We start from the raw sequence: 16682 nt of genomic DNA, 5'->3' as shown, positions 1-16682 counted from the left end.
TGTTTTCACTACTGTTGGTGTTTGCCCTCGTTTTGACTTGATGCCCCCAGTAGGGGGAAGCTGGTCTTGCCGGGACTCTAAAGAGGACCACTAGGAGGGATTTCAGGACTCTGTCCACGCCACGTGTGTCCAAGGTCACTCAAGTCACTACGTGTCCTAGGTTGTTGTGCCTAGGGTTTGTCGAAAGTCATTCAGCTATGCGTTTTACTTCCTGTTGGCCCGCATCTATGGTTGCGGTTAGTGCAACACAAGCCCAATACATGTGTGACGGGGTGCGATATGGCACAGGTTGAGACTGACGTGATTCTGCGCAGTATGGTCCTCCTAGCTGCTCTTTGTTTGTTGTTTACTGTTTCTTACATGCTCACTCGCCTCTCACGGACGTTTTCCGTTTTGCTTATTCCGTAAGCTCATTTAATTCACCAAACTATTACTTACCGTGGTTGTCAACCAGAGGTTTTCATAGTTGCTATTACAACTGTCCCGCTAAAGACAGCAATATTTCCGTTCAGAATCATCTTTTACTTCAAACCCAATGCGTTTTTGTACCGAATCCTTGATTGTACACCTCACCGGGATCCCAAGTGAATCCGAGGCAATTCCACCGTATGAAGAAATTCTCATCCATCCTTTTTATCATTCACGCTCTCTCAGGTACACCAGTTCTATCCCTTGGTGGAGATAAACTGCTCTGAGGATCTGCGCCTGTTTCTGTGCAGTATGTATACGCCCATTTGTGTGCCGAACTGGCCCTACCGGCTGACCCCGTGCCGATCACTGTGTGAGAGTGCTCGAGATGGTTGTATGCCTGTCATGGGAACCTACGGCTTCGGTTGGCCCGAACGAATGAATTGTGACCTGCTACCAGAAGGGGTGAGTTGATCATCCTTGTTTATCCGCTATTAGACCGATGACATTAATCAGATGAACGATGTTAAGTTCACTCTCGGTTTTAAACTGTCCAAAATGCCACAAGTATTTCTCCGTCCTCTGTATCAATAATAGCAACCAGAAGTCGAAGTCTTTGGTCCCACGCAACACAAAAACGCCTTAGTGTTTCTAAGCGGAATTAATATCCTAACCAGTATGATGGGTGCAACAAAATGTACCATGGTCTTCCAGTATTGAATATGAAGTCACTTATAGTATCCTTACAGCTCCTTTCGTGTGGTGTCGTGTGAAATTTTGCTGCTATTAGAGAAGCTTCGGTGATAAAAAACCGCGCATACAGATACCTCTTACTTCTCAAGCCAATCGTACTTTAGAGTACGTCAGTTCTTTTAGGTCTATGCATTCTTGTTCACAGAATTCCGTAAAAACCGTAAAAAACAAGCGCAATGATAAAGTAGGATGTTGATACAAATCACACTGACTGCGTATGCATAAATGTCTTGTGCCTCACGTATGCTGGCCAATAGACAGAAAACTATCGGTCGCAGTCAGTCGCTCTGTCATACCATAGCAACATAACATGCTTAAAAACGGACACCCAAGTCTGATATCCACCACCGGATTTTTTTTGAAAACAGTAGCTCAATAACTTGAACTGACGAGACATCCTGTTCCCAAAACCTGTCTAGCTGACAGACACGCTGCTGTCATGAGAAGCATGACTGCCTTCAGCATTCTAATCACCCTACCTGGAACCAACAGACATTAGAAGCCAGACATCTGAGTGAGCTGCGCTGTCTTTCGTCCTAATGTACTAACCGGTCCATCAGCCCGGAATACTTGAATGGATTTGGGAAAAGACGTTTGTTATGCCTGTGGATCACCCCACTCGTTTAAAACATGCTACAAATTCCAGACTTTTCGGGCTCGTTGTAGGTCCTACGATGATTAAACTCTGCAGCAGGTACCTAAAATAGTCTATTTCTAACTACTCTATCGAAAACCAGGCACTTGAATTGCCAACCGCTATTTGACTCCACGTCTTGAGAAGTAAAATTGCACCAGCTAATTCAGGCTGACTTGAGATACCGTCAAGTGAGCACATATAGGTTAAGGTTTTATTTTTTGGACTACTAAGAAAGAACGTAATTCGCTGGTAGTATGAATGGATGTAGAAGTAGCTCAGAGGAAAAGTAATCTCCCAAGATGGGTGAAAATTCCAGCTTACCTGTCGTCAATAGAGGACTCAGTCAGCACATGACCACGTGACCAGACAGTGTGCTTTCGGTGACTGAGGGATGAGTGGCACCATATCCTGTCACAGTGCTGATCAGCCGCTCGTAACCAAACGGTAAAGTATCGAAACTATTAGCCAGGAGGTTGCGGGTTCGGTTCGAAACTCCAGGAAATTTGTGATATGTGCACTGCTGATGAATCCTACTAAAAACGAAACAGCTTGGCAGTCTTTGTTGGCTTTTCAGGATAAGTGGGCTTCACTTGCAGGAAGAAACATCTATTGAAAAACAGGATTTGCTAAACCAGTTCTAATCTGACTGTACATACCTGGTATGGTTATAGAATTGCGTATATTCCTGTATGCAATCATGCCGGGTTTAGGGATATGACTGATTCGAAGAAGGCCTTCCGCTAACCTGTTGCGCTGGAAGTATACGATTTAATAAGGTGTCTTATGGCGGTCAGATGGGATGAGCAGGTAGTATGCTATATTCAGACACGCCAGACGCATGCCTCAACTGATCGTTCCAAACCAGTGCATGCGGTTCGTCTCCTTTTCCTCCCCAAGGTACTTTCACTGCAGGACGGTGTAAAGCAAGCTTTGCTCTTAATGGGCACAATTATTGAAAATGAGTTTTGATGCATATAAACTTTGTCTAGCTGAATTTTCGCAGATGGACCTTCCTCAATGGTACTGCGTACCAAATGCTTTTGCTTACTGTCCGATAGCCCCCTTCATCTATGGCGCTGTTACCAAAAGTAAACCAGTACAACTGGCTATCCGCATGCGACAATCAGGAAAATCTCTACGCACATTTTCTGCATACAAAAGTCTTATCCTGTCAAGTGGCATCAATTAGAAGCAGTTGGTTTTTTGCTTGCTGTGAGTATTAATTGTTAAAGGTCTGAAGGAAATCACCTTCGACTAGACTTTTAAAAAAATGGATTTTTGCAGTCTAGCCAAACAAGTGGCTATCGGGTATACACTCATTTGCAAACTAATTTGGCTCTTTCGAGAGACTCACCTGGAACCCAGCTGAATCTCTCGTTTATGATGTTCTCAGGAAACCCGGGGACTGCGCCTACCTGATGCGCCCCAAGAAGGGCGAAACCGGTCGTGGGCTGTCGATGGGTTTTCAGTAGTACATTGAGTAGTACATTACCAAGAATTGGCTGTCGGATTTAACGAAACATAACAATTGCTCATTACTTGACACTGAGCTGACTTCTAAAGAGTTTGGCCTAGGTTATCTGGTTCATTATATCCAATTCAGTAACATCAAGCGATCAAACTCTATCAGCTCTAGATACACCAGNTATACACTCATCTGCAAACTAATTTGGTTCTTTCGAGAGACTCACCTGGAACCCAGCTGAATCTCTCGTTTATGATGTTCTCAGGAAACCCGGGGACTGCGCCTACCTGATGCGCCCCAAGAAGGGCGAAACCGGTCGTGGGCTGTCGATGGGTTTTCAGTAGTACATTGAGTAGTACATTACAAAGAATTGGCTGTCGGATTTAACGAAACATAACAATTGCTCATTACTTGACACTGAGCTGACTTCTAAAGAGTTTGGCCTAGGTTATCTGGTTCATTATATCCAATTCAGTAACATCAAGCGATCAAACTCTATCAGCTCTAGATACACCAGCTACATTCAGTGGAAGTGACCGGTTTTCTATTCTGGGGATTGAGTTCATCTGACACAGTCATGTGAATCAATTCAGTCAGCGATTAATCCACAATCGCGTTATGACGGATGGTGAAACCACGTGTAAAAATCGCAAAAAACAAACACATCAGTCAACTGAGGTCTAAATCTGACCACTCCTGAAAATTTACACATTACAGGACCCAGCAAGTACAACTAAACCCTGAAGTGCAAAGTACGATGATGCACCCTTAGATGTCTGATTCGATCAGCAGTGATCTTGAAAGCTAAACCAGTATTAAATTAACAAGACCGTGTGTCATGTCTTCACCAAAAAACTGGAAAGGCTTCAGTTATCCACGTATGCACAATCATTGGCTAAACAGCAATGTAGTCCTTATCTCTTCGCTTTCGTTTCCTGCTACTAGCTCGCGTCTGCTGAGCTCCTTTGTTCACTCACAACGTTAATTTGACAGCGGTAGGTGGAACCTGGGACTACGCAGCTTTATATATGTTTTTATATACATGTATATATATTGAACTTTTTGCTTATGTCCTGTATTTAGAATAAGGATGTAAACCAAGAGGCATTTCATTCTGGAGGGAATGAGGTAGACAATTTTCATACGATGGGATTTTTGTGTTCCGTAAGCTTCCTCCATATTGACGGTGCCGGTCACCATGGTCCTTTCGAGCAAAAAATTCTGATAAAAAGTGTAGAATGCGTTGCTGATTTTATCTGGCATTTGGAATCCACACCAGCTAAACTATCCCAGTGATGTAAGATCTGCCGCAATACTCTCTCCTTTTAAAGATCCTTCGAAACCCGGACTCAATACTGGTGTACGGACGATAAACTTGCCCGTAGCCTGTAGACTGTATATCTGCACCCGCGACCAATAAATGTGGACATCTCGCTAGCTTAAGTGAATTATCCTCTCTTTTTTCAGGGTTATAGTTTCGTGGGATTCTGTAAGACCCCTTTGTTTAATATGGTTTGCTTTGCCCGTGACATACTCGGGGAAGATTGAAACAAGCTTTTAACCAGGTTTCTGAAACCTGCGTTCTTTCCACAATCTTTCCACCCACCTAAAAAACTGCCTCCGAATAGCTGTTCTTATGTTACCGTTTAACTCTTTGCTTCTTGAATATATCACTTCTCAATATTGCCAAAATTGGGTCGTTCTAGATTTCCATTGTTTTGTAGACCTTGCTCGGATAGCTCTCTTAGTGGCTGAACAGGCATTCCACATTCTGCTACTTTCTAATTCAAGGCGGAAAAGTGCACCGCATCGCTGGTCACATGAGTAAGCTTCGTTTCGGAAGCTAAAAATATCAAATTCTTCAGTGTGTTTCTGGCCTTGGTTGGAATGATTGAAACCTCCTCGTCGCCGTCGGTTACAAAGGAAAAGGTAATGCGACGGAAACTAGAATTATTTCCTTGCCTCAGTGATCCACACCAGAGGAATGAACGGTAAAATCAAGTATGGTTTCGAGGCAGAAGCTTCTGTAAACACACAGGCATTAACGGCCATACCAGCACTTATTGTGCTTCAGGTTGGAAGTTGCTCAGCTTTTCTGCCCATTTTTGGAGATTTAAGCATCTCACTGTGAAATCAGTATGACCAAGACAAAGTGGTCCCTTCTTAAGAAGGCTTCTATTGTTGATCAATATTTCAGGCCCTACAAATTAATTGTGGATTCACTGCATGTTCAGAGTTATTTACTGAAGGGCTAAGTTGGCTGAAATTATAAAGGTAGATGGTAGAACCATGGTTGATTGCACTACTAGGCTGACTTATCGAGGCTGGCTGGGTTTTCCGTATACCCGGACTCGAATTGTATTTTTGCTGGGTAAATCATGAATTACGGTTGTTATGCTTGTTAAAGCTGGTGTTTCTGTTTTGTTTTATATTACCCGTAGGTGGTGCGAGAAAACGCCTAGTTATTTTGGTTGAAGCAGTTGACTGAAGTGCACTGTGGACCCGCCTTGGCATGCCTCAAAAACGGTAGTGCACAGTAATGCGCGTTGATTAGTATGACAAGGTTTCATTACATCAGCAGTGAAAATAATTAACTGGAGTGTTGTGCTGAGTAGCATCCAGATACTCGTAGAAGAACGAGCTACCGGCATCCATGTGTACGCCGCGTAGTTTTTTCCACAGAATTTGTAGTCTGACAGCGATATGAGGAGATTTCAGAACTTTAGTAGCTTTCGTCTTTTGAATGGAGCTCGTATTTGCTGAAGAGCCCCGAAGCGCTGGATTCTGGTTTAGTTTAACTAGCAGGACGTATCTTACATATCTGTAGGGAGTTTCGAACCCATGAATTACTGACTAAACTAAACCTTTAGGCCACAACCGGTTGATCAGCAGTGTGATTTATCTGTACAGGGTTCATTCTCAACAGGAAATTCCGTTTGGAATTTCAAAATCTGTTTTCACTAATACAGGTCAAAAAGAAAAACATTTCACCCAATCAATTTCGAACTTGTGGTGTACCCTCGTTTGAAGACGAAAGGTTAATTGCTCAGCTCGGCGAACAGAACAACAGCCGAAATCTAACGAATTGTACGTACCTTCAGTTTAAGAATTCGTGTCTCGAGAAGTTAGTCAACACGTGACTTGTTGTCAGTCATCAGTGACCAAACTGTATAGTTTTCAGTCATGGGCAAGGAGGTGGCAGGTTCAAATCGCACAGCTGGTGGTTCACCACAGGGATAAAACAGCTCTGCAACGTTTTTGGGCTTCAGCTTCTAATTCCCTAGCTGGGAGTCACCACTGCGTGCAAGAGAACGAGCGAAATAATCCCGTTTCAGGTTGGTTGTACGAATGATGCCGCTTAGAGCATATGGCTCAATGATTTCGCATTGACATACGTGGATTTCTTGTCCTTTAGCTTCGCGTTTCTATTCTTTCTAACTTAAATGACTTTATCACCATGTTCTCCTCTTTATCTAGAGCGAATGCGTTAGTCGGCGCAATTCGACAGTCCCTTCCGGGAAAAAAATACCATCAAGTCGAATTAATTCAAACGAGGCCGACAAATCGTCGCGTGTTCACGGCAAAAAAACAAACACAACCATCAGTCTTGTACAGGATATCCTGACTCTACTGAGAGATCGATATCAATCACAAGGATGGAAGGTCGGTTGGGATCAGAACAATGACTTAGAGGATTTAAAACAAAGCATGGTACAAATAATGAAAAGTACTGAGGGACGTTCGGAAGGACAACAAGTATTTTGTCTTCCTTGCCGATGTCGGGATCCCTTTGTTCCTGCTCACAAACCTCCATACAATGAAGTTGTTACAGGTGGAGTAACTGGCTGTCTTCCCTCCTGTCGGAATCCGGCATTCAATAGTAAATCGGACCGAACCTTTACAACATTCTGGCTTGGACTTTGGGCTGTTCTATGTATCTTATCTACAATGGCCACGGTTGCAACATTTTTGGCAGACCCAGGACGTTTCCAGTATCCAGAACGTCCCATCATCTATCTCTCAGCCTGCTACCTGATGGTCGCTCTAGGCTATCTTATACGCGTCGGCATGGGACATGAATCAATCGCCTGTGACGGTCCAGTGCTGCGAAGGGGATCAACTGGGCCGGCACAATGCAGTATTGTGTTTCTTCTGACCTATGTCTTTGGAATGGCTTCGTCCGTGTGGTGGGTGATACTGACATTGACTTGGTTCCTGGCAGCCGGATTGAAGTGGGGCAGCGAGGCGATTGCCAAATATTCACAGGTCAGTGTTACTTCCACTACTCAGAAGAAAACAGTAGTTAGACGTTATAGAAAAAGGAAAGCCTTCGGTGAGCTGGTCATTCGCCACGCTGTACGGTGTCCCGTGTAGTCCCGACGGTGTTATGGCGTGGGTCCTTAAAAACTACCTATACCTCTGTCATAGAAATAGAAACCGTAAGCAGCTGAATGGAAGGAAGTCGGACGCGTAAATTCGCACCACTTTGGTGGGATATCTCTTACCAGTTGTGCTTAAATTCGTAGGGAGAGCAGAATACTATGAACGTAGGGTCCATTAAGTGTATTGTGTGTTGACAGCCCAGGTGTCTAGTTTAATTGGACTGTTATTAAGTGTGATCTGAAAGAATGATTCTGGAATGCAGTAGCTAACCACCTACCTAAGTTTTATAACTTACGGCCGCTCCATTTCGGAAAAGAGTCAAATCAAATGATACTCCGAATCAGTGGTGCTACAGAACAGTAATCAAACCAAATACTGGATAAATCGTTGGAGGGAAGAAACAGAAACATTGTCTCTGGCCAAAAGTCCATGTCTTCGCTTGATGTGAGTTGGTTATGGAGTCAAATGGCCTAAAGCGATTTTTCATTACTCCTAATTGGAGCGTCAATTCTTGAGTTTTCAGGTAGCTTGTCAAGACCCCTCACGCTAAGGCGAAAGCGTACCTTGCCATCTGCAAGGACAGAAACATTTGTTTCTAATGATAATCAGGAAAGTGATTTTGTTAGGCTCATATTGTTATTTTTATCTTGAATCTCAAATTATAAACCGTATTATACGTAACACGTTCCGAGCATAGAAAAGAGCTACTATCACTGGATTCTGTGAAGGGTCGGATCTCATAGTAGTGCAGCTGCCTGTATAATTCGTCAGTACGCTGAGCTTTACTAAGAGGTACCCGTCCAGCGCCTACATATGGGAGTCTGACGAACGCGGCTACTCGACCCTACAATCCTGGGTTTAGGATGTAGGCGGTTCACCATAATCCGAACCAACCGCCCGATGCCCAACGCTTTGACTTTACGGTACGGTTTTGGTACCAGGAGATTCGATTGATGGCATTAAGGTTTAAGATGCAGATGTGGTAAACAAGACCCTGCAGAACGTTGAGTTGAGATTTCTGTCTGTATAACATAGAGGCGTCAGCTGATGGTGACGGTGGTGATCATCGTGATAATCATAAGGATTGCTACGACAGCTGGGAGGACTGCTTATCCTTGCGACTCAATGCCGCGCTTATACCTGACTCACTGCTACCCATGCCTGACTTTCTAAAAACAATCACCTGGAGCTGATGATTTCTGTGTTGGGCATTCGGTGGTATGGGTGTTTGACATATCAAGTGGGTGGTATCTTCGTGAGAAGTACTGTACTCAGAAGACACTTGCACATAGGGTTCTGTAGCTGAACATCCCGTATACTGCCTAACCAAAAGACGCTGTGAACCACACAAGAATGCTTGGTAAACAGTGCTGTATGTTCTTCGCTAACAAGAGGGATGTGTCACATTCGGTTGGGTTACCCAACGATTATTAATTAGGCTGGGGAAAGGAGGCACTTGTTTGGTGAATGGTTAGAGTAACCCATCGTATCAAATTCTAGATCTTGTCGTCAACCTTTTATTTAGTTTAACGATGTCTCTTCAGATCTGTGTAAGAGGATATATTCCACTGGTTTCTGCTAAAATCAAGGAATGGATCTATCTCTAAAGCCGGCACCTTTAAATTACCAAAACAATGTTCGAGGAGGTTTTTCTCGCATACTTTAGGAATGTTGATCTCAGATCTTGTCGTCTACTGAATGATACCTGGCATCCTGAACAGTACATCTTGGAGACTTTATACTCCTTTCCGTAACAGGAAACTTGCCATTGCAAATTAGCGCAGAAGACATCACACCGTGCCTTCAGTTTTGTCTGGACTCCTTTTGGCCGGTTTCGTTCAGCTACCATCGTCTGCGATCAATAGGTGCAAATGTTGCGCTGTTACACGTTCACATTACATCTTATCTATTTCTTTCTCTCACCTACAGCTATATCATTTCCTGGCCTGGTTTTTCCCCGGTGCACAAGCCATTTTCGTTCTCATCTTGTCTGCAATTGACGGAGATCCTGTTGGTGGATTGTGCTACGTCGGATCAACAGATTTGAACTTCTTTCGCGTCTTTGTGCTGGCTCCCATGTGTGTGTATTTGACGCTAGGAACGATATTTCTCATTGCAGGTTTTGTGGCCTTGTTCAAAATTCGAAGTGCGATAAAACTACAAACTCGTGGGCATTTGAAAACCGACAAACTGGAAAAGTTGATGATTCGGATCGGCATCTTCGGAGTTCTCTACACCGTGCCTGCCACAGTAGTTATCGGATGTATTTGTTACGAGCTGATCAGTCGAGAAGCTTGGAACCGTAACCACAATTGTCCGTGTTATCCTTTGCCTCCGGTGGACGGCTCTTGGAAGGATGGAGAACTGTTTATGCAAAAACTTCGATTGTTGATGGAAACTTCTGCAAATAGTAAAGAGAGCACTCAGCTGGATAAGTCCTCCTCAATCAGCACTATGGGCCATCCAACTAGCGCTACGTTTTCAACAACAAAGCAACCCGAGCATGCCGTTTTTATGCTCAAATATTTCATGTCTCTCGTAGTTGGAATTACCTCCGGGTTTTGGATCTGGTCTAGTAAGACGTTAGATTCGTGGAAATTTTGTCTTCGGAGAACTTTAAACAGATCGTGTACGTCTAAAAATAAGCGCTCCTTAAGTGGGACCTTTCCATCGGCTCTAGTCAATATCGGAAACATGGTCCCGAATAAAGCTACGCCTCAAAATTGGAACCCGGCTCATGGCAAAATGTGGATGGGAAGTGCTATGAAACCAATGGGGATCAACAACAGTGCTGTCGGTACCAACAGCTGTTCCACCTGGCAGGACGATTTCGGTCCGACCGCGAGATTGTTACCACAACCCCCGCAAGTGGTCGGCATGAGCTGTAATCATCCCATGGGATTGCACCTGGGGTTCAATGGGATGGTTCCTGGTTCTGGTGGTTCGCTTTCTGTCCCGGGTCAGACGACATCAGTAATGACTGGTCTGCAAACGAACTCCGGGTCGTACGCAGGAGGTCCAATGGATGGAACCGGAATGAATTCCGGCAGTGCTTCAGGCATGACTGCGCACACGAATTCAGAGGCGAACAACAATTTGTTGATGATGACCACAACCCAGATGACACATATGTAGGAACACGCAGGAAAGCGCCCTTACTCTTTGCTCATCCATAACGTACTGCATTTCTAGAAGGCCAGTTCAGCCGGAATAAATATGTGAAATTTCCGATTTTCGCACCAATAACCTCACGATTGCTAGTTTCTTTTTGAGCTGCAACACACTCGGGACCGCTGAACCGGTTCGCTTTGTACAGATAATTTTTGACCAATCATCATCCTCTGTCTTCTCAGTTTGCAGGGTACTGACGATATACAACTCGATAGTGTGATGTACTTTCATTATGATCACCAAAGTAATTTTTATACCACGAATACTACTTCTGAAACTACTTTGCGACCAAAATCAACCAGCATCGACCAGCATCAACCTTGCGCTGCTGTGCGGTGCTAACCACTGCAACGACACTCAAGCTAATGGGAAAAGCACCAATTTTTCGGACAAGTTCAATATATCCACCTATATAATCAACCATCGTTGATATGTGGTCCGCTCAGTTCTCTTCAGGCATCTGAAGTTTTTGTACAAATTGAATTCTTACGATTCCTTTACTTTCTACCCTTACTACCACCACAAACAAATACGAATTACGCCACTTTTATAGAGGATGCTATTTGCTATCTTAAAGTGGTTAATTCATCTATAAAGTGGCAGTGCCCCTTGATACTGCATTTGGTGCCTTCACTCATCTATTTCATATCTTGAGCATGCTCAGACCCCACATCTTGTTCGGACAGTCAGGCGGTAGTTTAGAATGACGATGAAATTCCATCGTGTTGTCCGTGGGCTTTGAAAGTTGCCCGGAGTGGACGAACGAACGCCCTGCACACTTCCATCTCAGAAAACCGCCCAAAGAAAGTACACATTTTTATGAGTAAAATCTTATCATTTTTTATACAAGTGAACCGATTGGGCTTTGGATAAGTACATAGTAAGCATCAGGGATTCGTAGGTAGAAAATGGCGCCGGAAGTCCGACAGAATAAATGGGTCGGCTCCTGCCTCTCCTTGCTCCAAACGACTGACATGATGAACGTCCTGTTTGGGACGTCAGAAGTAGTGATTCACGGTAAACAAGTGAACTCTTGAAACATACCAGAGTGAAGAAAACCAGGAAGCAAAAAGATTTTTGACAATCCCAAAAATCACCCAAACACGAAAATAAGTTTCCACATTCATTGCTGATGAAGCTACTCATTAGTAGGCAAAAATAAACGCAAAAGCCTTTTGGCTTTGGGTCGTGTGAACAACCGTGTTCGAGACAGGGCAAGACTACCTGCTAGAAGTATCTCAAGGTATCGATGACAGTTTGGTGCACCAGTAATGTAGGTCAACTACAGATTGTAATTACCTGAAGTTTTCTTTTAGTTGCGTAACACTGGATTATTGGTTGTCATAGTAGTCTGGAGATGTGAACGATTTCCCCACACCATGTTGGCACGTGAATTCATTTGTTTAGTTTGTCTATACACAAATCACACACACAAGCATCTGTCACACACTGTGTAGTAACGGTATTTTCCTCAGCTTAGCTCTCGGTCTGAGCCTCCCAAGCTAGCGTTCACGTCAAAACAACCACCAAAGGTGCACAAGGTCTATTAATGCCCAAAACGAAGTCAAGAACAGCTGTACAGCGCACCTTGAAGTTCTGACGCGTTCTGGATGCGCCATTGGCGACCGGCATTTGGCCAATACTGGGTCATGACTGGCTGTTGGGTCCAGATTTCTGACCAACCAGATCTCGTCTTGATGCCGGACCGGCAAGCGTCCCGAATTCTTGGCCAATCTCGTGCGGGTCAGGCTTATCGGCCATAGCGCCTAAAGACGTGCGGTATAGCGGGATCCGTGTGGAATTCTGCCTAACACACGGACAGGTAGTAAACATGATAAAAGTCAGTTTCACATGTTTATTGACTGAATGTCTTCCGGTTCATTTCTATGATGCCTCGTCTTACAGACACATCTGCGTGCAGTCTGAAAAACTATCGATTTCATTCCAGTAAGTTTGGTGCCCTTTAAGCTCCGGTCATTCTCTCCAAAAGCTTGGATATAGTGTTCGCTTCTCTACCTAATCTTCTCAACGTGATTAGGCGTCCTTCGGAGACCCTAACCATGGCGCCGGTCAACTGTGAACGGTATAATGAATCAGTCCATTCGAGGGTATTGTGAATTTCGGTGGAGTAACAGGGAAGGAGACAGACTGGTTTGAACCTCCCGGCCCCGTAATGTTTGACTTACGTGGCGGACCTGCGGTGCTTAGGATAACGTTCGAGTCGTTTCGGGGTTTGCCTAAGCTGAGGAAAAATTATTTTTTGTCGAAAAAGCTTGTTTTCATCACTCACGCACTGTTTGATTGTGGGCTATCGAGCAGGAACTTGTTGAAATGCTAAACTGATACTTTTGGGTTGGTGCGGAGGTCAAGTTGAAAAACTGTTTTCGGACAGGCTTTGGGTAGACAGAAGTAGAAAACAGCTCGGTATGAAACATTCGGGATACCGTATGGTCTTTCCGGCAGACCGTTTTTTTTGTGACACCGTCCAGACTGCAGCATAAACATGGCTCAGTTTCGGCTCGCAAGTCTTCGCTTAGAATTTTTTAGATGGAAGTGACTCTCGAAAGGCGATTGCTTCACTTCATGTAGGTTGATCAGCGGTATGATTTTGGATAGAAAATACGATGAAAGGACCGGACAGCTCGAATTATGCTAAACAGTTCTGAAAGGATGAAATTATTGCTTGGGTGGCTGAGGACTCTAAGGGCACCTCAGAATCTTTGTGATTGCACATGCCAGCGCACTTGGAACAGGATGTCAGAAAATTACCCTGACACGCTAGCGGTATGGTGAGATGCCAAGGTCAAAGTAGTTTCATCCATTTCACACGTGTTTAACTTGCGTGGTAACAGAAATTTCGAAGGTATCTGCTTAACAAGGAATAAATGGGGGGAAGACTCACAATGAACGACATCAATTAGGCAGGCGCAGTTTGTGAGTTTTCATCAACTTTATGTTCTACTTGAACCCAAATTGGGCAGATTTTGAAAAATTAAACTTAGTTGCATAAGTTTACAGCACGCTTAGTTGCTCAAAAACACCATAAATGAGAAATTCTCTTGGATTCCAAATCAGTTTGTTCATCAGTTACTTATATGACGCGTGCTACGTTTGATAATAACACTCGAACTAGTAGCATGCCGCATAATAACCACCGTCGACATCATGAAACAAGGGTGAAATTTTTCAACAAGTCTGCTGAATCTTGTCATTAGGGTTGGTGTGATTTCAGCGCAGGATTTTTCAATAGCCTCCGACTGGACTCTGGTCAATAGACAGGTGTTCGGGAACTCAACAAGACCACTGGTGTCAGCAGACTTGAAGTTGAATTCTCCCATTAACTGGTTGATGGTTTTCGTTCAAGATGAGTGTTTGTGGCAACATATCGAAAAAATTTGTACGGCATATTGCGACTGCTGTTTTGATGAAGGTCTCCCGTAACTCAGATTAGCTGATCATACAAAAAATGAGATCAGTGATCTTTTGATTCGTAAACATAGCACAGTGGGTTGCACTCCACAAAAAATTAAGCCTTTACGACACATCTTAGAAAGTGTGTTCTCACCTCACCATTATCAGCTAAACGCATATTTTCCAGGTTTTTAAAACAGTCGAAAGTTTTCAGGGAGATATTGTGTTTGTAACGGACTCCGTTTCCATTACACGAGCTAAGGAATCCCATCCACAAATTGTCAGATATACGGTCACTCATCGAATGTTTGAGGCAACTATGTCTTGACGATTTGAATACATCTGTGATTTACTAATTGTTGCTGTTTCACCCTATCATTATCATCATCACCATCATCATCATCATCATCATCATCATCGACAGCATGACATCGGTGTTCAGCACCGACACTGAATGACTTAAACAGACTGCTCAGCAAGTGCACGCCCAATGTGTTTAAAATTGTCCGTGGCAGGCTTAACACCGCTGAAACCATATCTGTTTATTCCATCGGGGCCAGTAATAATCAGTTCAACGTCTCTGTGTGTTGCTTTGCCCATTGTTCCGCTGCTGCACGCCAAACGTACTCATGAGAACACAGTAGAGCAGGTCTATAGCACCGCCCCACGAACATGTGACCAGAGTGACGCCTGTGCAGGAGTACAAAGCAAACGGTCAGTTGGCGACAAATTCGATGGCAGTCTTGAATTCTGATTGAGCTCAAAGTGTCGTTTGAGAGACTGAAAATCGATGTCCTTAAAGAAATGAGGTACCACAGCCACACACACAAACTAAGGCCTTCGATCTGTAGTTGTTGAGACCACACGGTTAAATTGATGTCATCGAGGATTTCAATTAATCGTTTCTACATCCGTGATGCTTCGGTGTTGTATTTCAAAGGTAACAGCTTTCAAAGTGCACTTCCACTCCACTCGAACAGCGGGTAAAAAGGCTTCAAGTTGATGATTATGCCTTTGACTCACATACTGAACATTTTTTGGCCACAGCAATCATAAAACCAACTGAACCTCACCAAAGTTGGGAATCCAGGTGACTCGGAAAATGACTACTTTTCAACAGTGTTTACTTCATATTGATGATTTTGATCTTATGGTGCTACTCAACTCAAACTTGAAGCTCTAGAAACGACTTCCGTCTGAAATGACGAGACCAGTTTCAACCTTTTCTGTAGCCGAATGAGTGTGCTCAGGCAAGAGTTCTACAGCAAATATGCCTGGACCAAATCAGCGCGGTTACATAAGTCGGTATTTTGAAGTATTGTGGTGTCTAAGCGGAAACTGGTAACTGCGACGCACAATTTCGCTGTTATGTGTGTAACAACGCAAGGTTTGGAAAGGCTCGGAAAGAACCGTTCTTTCATGGGAGTACGCTGTCTAAACTGCATCACATTTTGCGGCATTGAATCCGGCGACAGCTAATGAAGTACCTTCAACAGTAAAATTCTATCTTTATGAGAGCTTTTAAGAGGTACTAGAGTAGACTTTGCCTCGACGGAGGGAAAATGCATGCGGTTCCTCGGGCGAGGATCAACATAGACAAGGGAGTGTCTTAAGCCAAAACACTCGGAAAAAAGCCAGATGCACACAAACCAAAAGCAGTGTGGATAAAGACATTCCGTTTTTATCGTAACACTTGAATAACTTCTGCATTTTAAGAATGGATGTAAACTGTGTTGAACCGTGAGGAACTTGTGGCATTGTATTGTCCTCCCGTAAAAATCCAATGTAATAGAGTGTTTTCCCGCCAAAACTCACAATCCAGATTCTTCCTTTTGACTACAGTTGCTCAGATGTACGTGTAGCAGGTTGCTCCATGCACACATACCGGACGTTAAGGGGCATGATACGATGACGATAATTGTAGCCCCGAGTTTCCATCAGTCCACCTGAAAATGAACCATATTGCACACAGCTGACGAAATACGCTCATTTGTAAATGAGGCATTTATCGTGCAGGTCCAATATGAATGAGACGAACCACCGGGAAATCGTTTACGAGGTTGTGGTAACAGCATCAGCCCAGTGATGTGTTTTTTGACGCAGCGAGTGGAGCATGTTAGTAAACGCGATTAGGGCGCTGCAGATTCGTGCTGTGACTTCTTCAGTGGTAACAGCTCAGCCCAGTGATGTGTTTTTTGACGCAGCGAGTGGAGCATGTTAGTAAACGCGATTAGGGCGCTGCAGATTCGTGCTGTGACTTCTTCAGACACACTTCCGTGAGATGTAATGCGAACACCCAAGTACGCAAGATTTTTCACAACTTCCTGAGGCTCTTGATTTATAAGGTGTATGTTCAGAGACTACACGTTCTGTAGCATGATTTAGCACTTTGAACCAGGCACCTGGGAATGATCGTGGTAAGCTAGCACTAAGTCCCTCCCCCATCCATCTTTA

The 16682-nt window shown here is 43.9% G+C and overlaps 2 protein-coding genes across 2 annotated transcripts in view; one reads left to right on the top strand and one right to left on the bottom strand.

Annotated features, from left to right (window-relative positions):
- The window catches only part of T265_09924 (hypothetical protein), a gene marked incomplete at both ends in the record, with an annotated part of 29274 nt that overhangs the window by 11631 nt on the left and 961 nt on the right, over positions 1-16682 (bottom strand). The gene's annotated exons all lie outside the window — the stretch shown is intronic.
- Positions 657-11612, top strand: T265_09923 (hypothetical protein; the record flags this gene model as incomplete). The annotated part of the gene is made up of 3 exons (XM_009176139.1): positions 657-873; positions 6741-7529; positions 9576-11612. The coding sequence occupies 3 exons, from the start codon at positions 721-723 to the stop codon at positions 10779-10781; spliced, it is 2148 nt and encodes a 715-aa protein (XP_009174403.1).

The sequence above is a fragment of the Opisthorchis viverrini genome, assembly GCF_000715545.1.
Source record: "Opisthorchis viverrini unplaced genomic scaffold opera_v5_318, whole genome shotgun sequence".
In the NCBI taxonomy this organism is placed as follows: Eukaryota; Metazoa; Platyhelminthes; class Trematoda; order Opisthorchiida; family Opisthorchiidae; genus Opisthorchis; species Opisthorchis viverrini.
The sequence above is the reverse complement of the archived record's forward strand: the minus strand, read 5'-3'. Positions and strand labels throughout refer to the sequence as shown.